General features: G+C 36.7%; 1 protein-coding gene and 1 non-coding gene across 2 annotated transcripts; both read left to right on the top strand.

The window, feature by feature from the left end:
- Positions 1–406: 406 nt before the first annotated feature.
- mnd1 (meiotic nuclear divisions 1 homolog (S. cerevisiae)) lies at positions 407–10,769 on the top strand. Its single transcript, NM_001200795.2, is given in 8 exon segments — positions 407–524; positions 2,046–2,111; positions 2,399–2,456; positions 3,199–3,347; positions 4,506–4,580; positions 6,693–6,807; positions 9,543–9,587; positions 10,628–10,769. Coding segments are annotated over 8 exon segments (618 nt in total). The 5' UTR covers positions 407–521; the 3' UTR covers positions 10,735–10,769.
- Positions 866–938, top strand: trnav-aac (transfer RNA valine (anticodon AAC)). The gene has a single exon. It is a non-coding gene; the product is annotated as a tRNA-Val (tRNA).
- Positions 10,770–11,698: the final 929 nt, after the last annotated feature.

Below are 11,698 nucleotides of genomic sequence, written 5' to 3'. Positions count from 1 at the left end.
TTTAACTGACATGAGACAAACACAAACACTGAACCCAAACTAACATCTAATTCAACTAAATTGATGTTATGAAAGAGGGCGGAAAGGAACTGTTTTATTTATTGTTACATACACAGCAGGTTCAGTGAGCAGTGAGAGAAAGTGATGAGTCACACCGCCATCTTGTGCCTGAAGAAGAGTACTGCACCAGATTGACCACTAGAGGGCACTTAGGCAATGAACTTTAAAATAAACTGACCATCTCAATTTACGCAAGAACGAGCTCATGGACAATATTTGCTTTTAGACGGATGTTATTTGTATGCGCTCAAAACAACAACTCGAGCCTTGAATAGTGATAAAAGTGCTACTTAAGTTTAATCAGACTGACAGACAATCCAAGGGAGAAAGTTGTAAGAGGAACTGCGCATGCGCACTGGAATCGCCACGCTGTTCAAACGCTGTTTTCAGTTGTTGGCGGGAATAACAACGACATTTCTGACTTTCTGACTGAAGAACTTCGTTGAACTTAATTTAAGAAAATGGTAGGTCTGCTAGAAATGGTGTCTGTGGTCGTTATATTCGGTTTAAGGAGGAAGAGCTTGATTTGGCCACGTAGACATGAAGGTTTGTTGTGGTTAGCCGGTTAGCTTTGCTATAATAATAATAATAATAATAATAATAATAATAATAATAATAATAATAATAATAATAATAATAATAAATAACCAGCCACTGGTAAATTTACCCATTTATTCATAAATGGTTTATTTCTGTGAAATGCACTAGTTTGGATGTCTGTAAAAAAAAAACCATATTATGAGTGTAACAGCAGGACGTGTAATGAGGTTTAGAAACCGCAAGTGGCCGCCTTATTTTCAGCTCGGTTCCCGTAGTGTAGTGGTTATCACGTTCGCCTAACACGCGAAAGGTCCTCGGTTCGAAACCGGGCGGGAACACGTGGAAAAATCTTTTCTCCCACTACTATTAAAGACCATCTGTATTTTTTATTATAATGTCTGTTAACTCACTCATGCGTGTAGTGTTTTTCCTAAACTGCATATTCACTTTAAATGTGCTAAACTACGAACAATTTATAAGCGTCCCCCTCCTTGTTCGTTCGTCTTCCATGGATCCAGAGCCGTATCCGCATATACACCCTGAAATCTGAAATCTATTCACATCACAGTCCCTTCTAACTTATCTAATATGATGTAACCCTTTCTCACGGTACGCTGTCATTCCATTCTGCATCAGAATAAACAAAACGAATGATTTTATCGCCGCAAGCCTGTTCTAAGATTAGTGAGGACACTGTTGGGTTTCTGTGTGTAGAGTAACTTGACTCTGTGTTTAGCCAGTCCGTACAGGATTTCCGTGAGTTCTCTTGCGATTGTTGTGGCCAAAAAAGTTGGATTTTGCTGCTGGTTTTCTTTTCGTTTTGCTTCTCAAAATTTTGCGAAATTGCAATTGTGCAAAAATTGTCTAGCACGGTCTTTCACAGTGCTGTTTGTTGAGAAATGAGACCTTTTAACTGTAGTCATGTTCGACGCTCGTGACGCTAAGAGGGCTTGGGCTTGAAAAAGTGCAAGCGCGTCCGAATATTGTGGAGTTTGCTTGTTATTTTGTGTGTTCGCAAAATCCCGGAGGGACTGCCTGTTGGGTTTCTGTGTATAGAGTATCGTGACTGTGTTTAGCTGCTAGGGAGCAGGGAGATACCACAATAAAATTATAACATTAAAAAAAAGAAATACTTATGGAAAAACTGCAAATCGTGAAGTCCTGAGTGTCTACATTCATATGAGACATTAACCGCTACTATGGGGTGTGACGTCACGAATAAATTCAGTGCCGAACACACGCAAAAACTCCGGTAAAAAGAGTTCAGTCATAAAACGCTTACATTTTTGTCCTTGAATTTCTAGACATCGTGCTGCCCTAGTACTTCATATACAGTATGCACAGAATATTTCAATAGACACATATACACATGTATTTGTTGTCCGTGTAAATGACGTGCTCGTATACTGAATCCCATTTTCACTGGCCTTGTTTCCTCCAAACAGTCGAAGAAGAAAGGCCTAAGTCTGGAGGAGAAACGAAGCCGTATGATGGAGATATTCTTTGAAACGGTAAATGAGTTCATTCTTTTCACTGAAAAGTAAACTGTAAAGTAGAAATGTTTAATGTAATAGCAGACAGAGCCGAGTAATTATAAGCTTGCTGTCCGTGTCGAGGACAAGCGATTTTTTTTTTATTTTTTGACTGGAGTTCAGGGCTAGAGAGGCTATTTTTAAGTGTTTGTAATAACAATATTGTGCCTGTTAAATGTTGTAATATATCAGATAACTGATTATGATCATCAGAACACGTCTGTTTAGGAGTTGTTGGTGAAACTGCGTTGTTCTTTCTCCACCAGAAAGACGTGTTTCAGTTAAAGGACCTTGAAAAAATCGCCCCAAAAACCAAAGGAATCAGTAAGTAAAGTCCCAAAACTCATAAGATGCCTGTGTAGAAAAATTTGATTTATTATCATTTTTTTCTAAGATAAGGTCTTTTATATTGTTTGAACTAGAGGGATTTCCTGATATAAACTGTTTGTGTCATGATAATGTCTTAACTGTTATCATGGTATATGAGATATTAGACTGTATGAAACGTATAGTGTGCAGAATTATAGGGTTAATTATAATAATAATAATAATAATAATAATAATAAACTTTATTTTATATAGCATATTTTAAAAAGCCCTCTAAATGGTGTTTGCGTAAGAGTATATAGGCATGTATAAAAAACAGTTAATAATAAAGTACAATTTCAATTAATATTAATAATTAGTTAAATAACAAAACACAAAGTCATCAACTAAAAGCAATCCTTAAGAAATGTGTTTTAAGAGAAGATTTAAACACACTAAAAGACTTGGCTTCTCTAAGATCAGATTTAATGAGTTCCACAGTTTTGGAGCAGAAGAAGAAAAGGCCCCGTCACCCGTAGTACGTAGTAACGAGTCTTTATTAACAGCTATGTCCATTAAATTCACCCAAAATAAGACGCCTTGAGTGACACAAACGAATCTGAAATTCGTCCACCTCGGCTGCATCCTTTACGGTTCAACAATCCTTTTATTTGATTTGAATTATTCTTTTTTACAACACGGACGTAATAAACACCGGACTGATAACGCTGTCTGTAATGCGGCGCTGTGTCCCGTGCAGCCCCCATGTCAGTGAAAGAAGTGCTGCAGAGCCTGGTGGACGACAACATGGTGGACTCGGAGAGAGTCGGAACCTCGAATTATTTCTGGGCTTTTCCCAGTAAAGCTCTTCACGCCCGCAAACGCAAACTGGACGATCTGGAGAAACTGGTGAGAAAAGTCTTGCAGGTTCAGCACTGACCATTCACTCTCGGCGAACGCTAATATATAGTTTGAAGGATGGACGTGGAGATATGGCGCGTTATCTATCTATCTATCTATCTATCGATCTATTTATTTATTTAACTGTACGCTAAATATTTTATTCGCTGTACGCTTGTATATTACAGATCTAATTAACTAGAAGTGATCTGAAGATCTGAAGTTTTCCTGCTGCTCTTTAATCCGCTGTGGATTTTTATTTATTGTAACATCTTTTGTCCCATAAATATTACCCCCCCCCTCCCTCTTTAATGCTGCTCTAATTTAAACCAGACACCAAAAGTGTTTTTTATATATATATATATATATATATATATATATATATATATATATATATATATATATATATATATTGTTTATTTATTTTCTACATTTGGGAATTTCCTGCAGTTATTAAATTCATGTTTAATATATGTATAGTGATTTTCCCCCCCCTCCATATTAAAGGTGCAATAGGTCAGATTTTTCTTCAAGATTAGGTTTCTGATGATTAAGTAGGTGTCTTCAACTTGCACGTGTTTTTTTACTTTACCTTAAGCCCACCCCTCTCGTTCCCGCACATGTTCACGAAGCTCCGCCCCCAGGATCTACGCCCCCTCGGGATTCTTCTGCCAATGCCACGGTTTAAACCTTTTATATTTTTCTACGTATCTTTCTGGTCATCTGTACAAGTAATAAAATCGACTTATTGCACCTTTAAGAGTCTCCACGGCGAGATTAATTCACCGCTCGGTATTAAAGCTTTTAAAACACAGCTCTTGGCGTTGTACAGCGTCTCAGTACATCGTTCATCTTCTTCTCGGTGCATCCGTATGTGTGGATTTTATACCGTCGAGGACGTTGAATTCCAAACTTTGCTAGTAATGTATTTCTGCGGTTTGTGCCGTACGTGTTCTCGATCGAGACCACACGGATGTTAAAGTGATTTGGACGAAATTCAGTCTGACTTGAGAATCCGCTGCTCCGGAGTCACGTTACCCGGGTTTCTTTCGTTGTAATTACATTTGGATCCAACTGTGTACATATATGTATTGTTCTTTACAGGTAGATTTTGAATGTTCGTTGATTATAAAAAGAATATTTAGGTCCTTTATCTTTTTTCTGCAGCACGAGGACGGAACGCAGCGGCGAGTGGCTCTTCAGCAGGCCGTAAAGAAAGCCAAAGAGGGACGTCAAGATACTGTACGAGCTCCCTGTCTCACACTCACACACTCATTCAGCTATAACCTATTGTTATATAGTATAATATAATATAGTATATATTGCACCTGGTATAATATAGCATTCTTTACTATATAATACTACACTACACTATAATATAATTTAGTGTACGCTAATACTCATCATTTACAGTCCAGTATGTAAAAACAACAAATAGAAATATAATTAAAATGATATATATGCTGTATATTTAAAAGAATGTTATTTTTTTTAATGCTACAACAATGTTGACGTGTATAATAACATTACACATTATATTATAGCATATAAAAAGTATGATATTTATCAATTCTAAGATTGATTTTCATACATACGGCGGTGCTTGAAAGTTTGTGAACCCTTCAGAATTTTCTATATTTCTGCGTAAATGTGAGCTAAAACATCATCAGATTTTCAGACAAATCGTCCAATTGATACGATTTAAAAAAAACCAAAACAAAAAAAAAACTGCAGCTGAATAAGACGAAGATTTCATCGAGTCAACTTGAGCTCCGTTGGCGCTCACTAATCTGACATGTTCGTGCTGTAACACACTCGTTGCCATACGACTCGCTCTACTTAATCTCTAAGTTGTTTTAGCTTTGGTCTTTCAGATCCCTGATAACAATCCCTTTAAACATCCTTACTGTGGGTTTTATTTAATAGGATTACCGGGGAAACGGAGATTTGTTGCTGCACATCAATTTTAGCGGTTTCTGCTAGTGTCTGCAGCATTGAGTTATATAATCAGACAGGTGTGATAAATGTAACATTACTCTGCAAAAATTTGCACACCCTTAGGAGTGAAGAAGACTTAGAAATTTACACCACTGAGACTTTTTGTGTTTGGTTTAACAGACATGTTCCTTCATTATCAGCTTTTTGAATGTAACTACCCTCAGTTTTTTTTTTTTCTTTTGTTTTTTTAACTGTTTATACCTCCAACCCATACTCCAGTCCCATAACTCCTACTGATTCTTGCTTTGAATCCTTTCATTTGTAATATTTTGTGTTAGGGCGTAACGATTATTATTGTTGGGGCGCGGGACCCCCGCAGATGTGGAAAAAAAACATGAATACCTCCAGGCTTCATACTTAACACACATAAAAAGTAAAACAATACACCGTACTAGGGCTGGGCGACATGACGAAAATATCGTATCACGAAACGTGTACACTCAACGACATCCGTTCAGTACCATTTAATTTGTAATTATTAAAAAAAAAGTACAAAATAAATCACCATACCAACGATATCTCAGAAAAGTTTATCGCATAATCATTTATCACAATATCGATATTATATGGATATATCGCCCAGCTCTACACTTATTACACTTATTATATTTTATAGCGTTTATGACCTGCTAAACTTTGCAAAACTCCAGAATAATTCCCTTTCATTACTGAACGAAAACTCTTGAATAATCAAATCCGCCAACGTTAAACTCACGAATATGGAAGGCTGACTGTATGTGACGATGAGCATCTTGGAAATGTGCCTTTCACATCATGGAAACCAGCATTCTATTAGTTATGCATCTAATGCAGTTACACTGTTTGAACACCAGAGGTCTCAATATAACCCATAGAGTTACACTATAGAGAGAGCGTGCTGGGCCTGATAGTTCTGGATCACAACAACGTACACGCATTATACGCTACGTTATACAGTTAGAAGACCATGTAACCGTTAAAAAGGTCTCTACAGTAGCCTTGAAATGACACCAGTCCCGTGCCACTGCGAGCTACAGCGCTCGAGAACAGAAGTCGCAAAACACGGTCATTTTATCCGACTTTGGAGCTCTATTTCTTGTTAAAATGATGCCTCAGGCGCTGCTATGTTTCAAAATATAATCATCATTTTGGGAGAATTTATAAATGTATTTATTTATATATATTTTAAGGCATGGTGAACCTTTGGTGCATTTTGATTTCTGTATTAAACCGTACTTTATTTTTCTTTGTTCAGGTTTTATCCAAAAATATTCTGGGACTGAATTTAAAAAAAAATCGTGACGCCGGTATTGTGAATCGAATCAAAATATATCGAATTAAAATACATTTATCTCACAATTTTGTGTGTGTGTTTAGGAGGAGAGAGCGACTCTTCATAAGGAGCTCACGTCTCTGAGAGAGCAGAGAGAAACCCTGCGTGCTGAGCTGGAGAAATATAAAGAGTGCGATCCAGAAGTGGTAGAGGAAATGCGTAAGTACAGAACGCAGATCAAGTTCGGCACATAAGCACTTTGAGTGTAGTTGACCCAAATCCTAAAAGATTCTGCACACAGTTGACAGATTAAAGGAAAAACTTATTCGCTCCGTTATGTCGTAGGTGGCATATATTGTCTTTCTTGCCGTGGTTCGGCTCCACTCGTCCCCTTAGAACGATGAGTAATTCAAATAATCAATCCAAAGTCCTTCTGACTGATCAAATTTATCCTACGCCTTTCTGTCCTGGTGGGCGTGGCCTGGTTCAGGGTGACTCCGCTCCCTGACACAACGAGGCTTGCAGAATCCACGACATGGTGGCTCATGATGGCATGTTGTTGTTTTTTAACTTTTAATATGTCGCCTCATCTTACATAACCATACGTGTACATACGCCACCCTGCCTTGACCGTGATAATCAAACAAAACACACAAACGAGGTCAGGCACACAAATGATGTTATATCAGCTGCATCGGCCACGCCCGTGAAACTCTCATGCAGGTGTCTGAGTGATTCACTCGTTCTGTTGAGTTTGCCATGAAACAAATGAACACAGAACATTTCTCTACACACGTAAGAGACACGACCCCCTGTCCAAACGTCAGTCAGGTTCTGTATCCAGGAATAGTTAAAGGCATCCAGTTGTTTAGGCGAATAAACAAAAGGATTAACGATACACTATATGTATCACCACGTGTAGGATTTCAAACAATTAATACATTTTGTTTTTACTTTTGCTTTAGCAATATTTAATGCTGAAGAGATTAAAATAAAATAAAAGTCTGTACAAATGTTGGCATTTAGGCACAAAATTTAAACAACAACAACAAAAAACCTAATTATTTGAATAAAAGGATTTCACGATGTTTACGATATCCCAGGAACGTGACTTATTGTGAAAAATGTATGCCTAGACCTTGTGTACATAGTCTTTGAAAAAGAACACGGTATAATCTAAGGGGAAAAGTGATCAATGGTAATGTGAGTAATTTATTCTGCAGTGCTTTGACCTTTGTAGTGGGTATATTTGCACACGCATAGTTTTTTTTTTGTTTTTTTTTTCTTCTGGTAAAGCATTTCACCATACAGCTGGAAGGAAAGCGATAACGTTTACTGTAATGCTAGGGTGTGCTTTTGCCTAATTACTTGGGTTCTGATGAAAGAAATGAGTTCATATGAGAAATGACTCACTTTACAGTGACCCAGTTATCAAGTTTGCCATCGGTTATGCTGTATCATATCAACTATTGCGAATGAAAGATCAAATACAACCCGATGTAAGGCAAACCGCAGTCCGATATCGCACAGCTATCACACCTTCGTTTGAGTTCGGATGGCCGGGACACGTCACGTTCATAGCACTGGTGTCTGAATGTCTATAAACAATTTTAGAAGTAACTATAGAAGCCGGTCTGGACTTTTATACACCGTTTAACACGGCTGAATTGTGTTTTACTGGCGGTCCAAGACAATGGGTCACTCCAGAGGTGGCATTTTATCCACCTGAGCTTCAGCGTGTCTCGACTTGTCCTCATTTAAAGATTTGAACTACAACACCTAACTACCATCAAAACAGTGACTGCAGCGAAACAATACAAAACAAAACCTCGAGCTGCGACAAGCGAATAACATGCCGTTTAGTCAAGCCCAGAAGTGCTTTAGGCCTGCGAGAAGTCCTATCTCAGCAAGTCTTGGATATGTTCTGTATTATTTCTCTCTGTGAGATTATGACGAAACAAATAGAAGACGGTCGGTTCAGGCCCAACCGTTTATGCCTTGTCGAACTGGCGGTCAGTTTTATTATTTTAAGCATTTCTTTTCAGAAAGAAGCAAACGTATTATACTGCCAATACATAAAGACACAAATTGTGAACACTTCTAGAAAATAGGAAATAGTACTATTCTATTTGTTTTATTATAATATAATGAGTAATATTGAAATAAAGTAGAGTATGGTGAGTATTATCTTTATAAATAATATATGATTAAACGTTACACAAATATCTTTACATATCATATTAAACTTTTTACACGGCATTGTTTTAATCTTTCTGTCACTGCTATTGTTTACTGCATTATTATTATTATTATTATTATTAGAAATTACTTGCCTATTTAACTATTTTATTTTTGAGTACCTTTTCTCTGTATGTATGTGTGTGTGTATATATATATATATATATATATATATATATATATATATATATATATATATATTTAAAAATAAAGAATGAAAAAGAAATAAATAAAGATTAGAAAAGGAAAGTATATCATAAATATGAAGGGAGAAGAAAATTGTTGTTTTTCTTTTTCTTAATAGTAGTAATAATAATAATAATAGTAGTAATAATAATAATAATAAGAAGAAGATAAAGTCTGATCTAAACCCCAAATTGTTAGTGCAGTTTAAAACCAGCATTGTGTAGAATTTCAGGTGCATCGCTACTCCGTTTCAAACACGAAGAAATCATTATCCTCCTCACAAAATCCTCCTTAGTACAGCTGCTCACAGAGGACTTATACATTTGCCCGTTTAAAATATATATATATATATATATATATATATATATATATATATATATATATATAGTGAACACTGAGCAGACAGAATTTCAGAAGGGTACGACTCACTCCGGCAGAAAAAATACAGTGAATATACAGAAAATATGGTGACTGTAATTTGAATAGTATAAAATAAATACTAAAAATGAGCAATGATTTTGTTTCTGTAGGCAAAGAGAACGTTACAGCGAAGGAAGCCGTGTCCAGATGGACTGGTAAGTTTCAGCTGTAGGAAATAAAAATCCTGCCATTTCTAACTGTGTGCTTTCAGGAACTAATCCAGGAACTGAAACAGTTTCCCAGTGGACATAACTAGACGTGCAACACACACTCGTCGTCTCTTCATCTACACTGCAACATTTACGCCAGTAGCCCTGGGCTGCGTCCCAAATCGGCATACTACAGATGGAAATAGAGTAAGAATAGTATGTTAACCCTAGTGCATACTGTTGAGCGCTGTTAGCTAGACAGATAAAGGTTTAACGAGGACTGTGAAGATTTCTTAGCTACCGTGACAGCTGGATCTGTGACGCACGTGCTGTGTTATCATGTATTCCGAACGCTGCTTCGTTTTTGTGTGCGTTTATATTAATATACACCCTCTTTGGAAATGTTTGCATTTTGTTGGGTCAGAAGATCCAGCTTGTTCCTAGCAAGCCATGGAGTCATTGTAGCTTAGCAAACACTTAAATTAAAGCTGCATTCTGATATTGTTTTTAACACACCCTTGTCGACCTGACCTTATTTCTATTTTGGAAGGAGCTCCATCTCCGCCCTAAGCGTTGTTCCATTCCATTCCATTCCATTCCATTACATTATTGTAGCTCCAGTGAAGTTCGTTAGATGTGGGATTGAGTCGATGTTGCTGTAAACTTCAGAATGCACTGGTGCGATCTGATGCACTTCATTTTTTCCTTAATCGGACGGCACATGACTGCGGCAATAAACTGCTCAATATATTAGACCATTAGATATTTTAGGCCATCTGCACTATATTGAGTTTTAAGGAGCTGAACAGGTGTGTGTGTGTGTGTGTGTGTGTGTGTGTGTGTGTGTGTGTGTGTGTGTGTGTGTGTGTGTGAGAATCAGGTGGATTGTGTCCACCTCAGCTACAGATTTCTCACAGTTTCAACTAAACAATTCTTTCAATTCTTGTGACATGGCTATTCTGTCTTATTGATCTTAACTTGTCTAATATTTGGCAAACATTCCGGTATTGCGAATCACATACAGTGAATAAATTTATATCCCCTAGATAACGTGTTTGCTATCAAAGCATGGGCCAAGAGAAAGTTCAGCTTGGATGATAATCGATTGAATAAAGCCTTCGAGATTCCAGAAGACTTCGACTACGTGGATTGACCAAGTCTGCACAAACACACACAAACACACAAAAATACATGTTATATATTATTTGCTCAAATGTTATTCAAGTATATAAGTTGAAATAAATAAATCTAAAGAAACGTCATGTTGTTTCCAGAGCATCAAAGTGGGCTGTCAATGCAAAATGTGTTCTGTTTCTTGAGTAAATTTCTTTTCTGAGGTTTTGCACTGGAGCTGTGAGGCTAGATTATTATTATATTATTATGTTTCATATGTTGGTTTAATAAAAACAAAACACGCACACACGGGTTAAGTTAAGCGTCTGATATTAAAAATGAAAGACCTTATTCTTGGATTTAGACTCAGAAATGTGGATGGTGGAATGAATACTGGGTAAAACTTTCGCAGCTTTTTTTGCTGAACAAATGTCAAAATACAGCCTGTAATATTTACTTTTGAGTTATGTCTGTTTATACTTCTACTTTTTGTGCCTTCACTAGTTTGGTTTGTAAATAAACACCGAAAACTACCAAAATAGACCCCTGGTGTAGTTTGTATACAAATACACATACTGCACAACTTGTGATTTAAGGCAAAGTGTATTGTATATGATAATATTTCAGATTTAACACTGCGATGAGTCATAAATAGTGTATGACTGAGTTATAGATCTGCACAGTTTTATGTGTTTGTCATTCTTGGGTGATGTAGGAGGCTGTAAAGAGACTAAACATTATTTTTGGAGTTTAAAAAAGCAATCAGAGTGGAAGAGACATCTTAATTAAGTGTTTAAGAGTAACAGTTGTGATAAACTGCTGTTTTGGACTCAGCAACAAGGTTGCCAGGTTGGCATTTTCCAAATTGTAGATATGAAATCTACTTATAAACACAAGACACACTAAATATTCATAAACAGATATCATGTCATGTACACAGTTCTGCCTAGCTAATGCACTCATATTAAATGATAAATAATTTACACTGGATTCGGTGTTAATTT

Source organism: Ictalurus punctatus, chromosome 29, assembly GCF_001660625.3.
Source record: "Ictalurus punctatus breed USDA103 chromosome 29, Coco_2.0, whole genome shotgun sequence".
In the NCBI taxonomy this organism is placed as follows: Eukaryota; Metazoa; Chordata; class Actinopteri; order Siluriformes; family Ictaluridae; genus Ictalurus; species Ictalurus punctatus.
The sequence above is the reverse complement of the archived record's forward strand: the minus strand, read 5'-3'. Positions and strand labels throughout refer to the sequence as shown.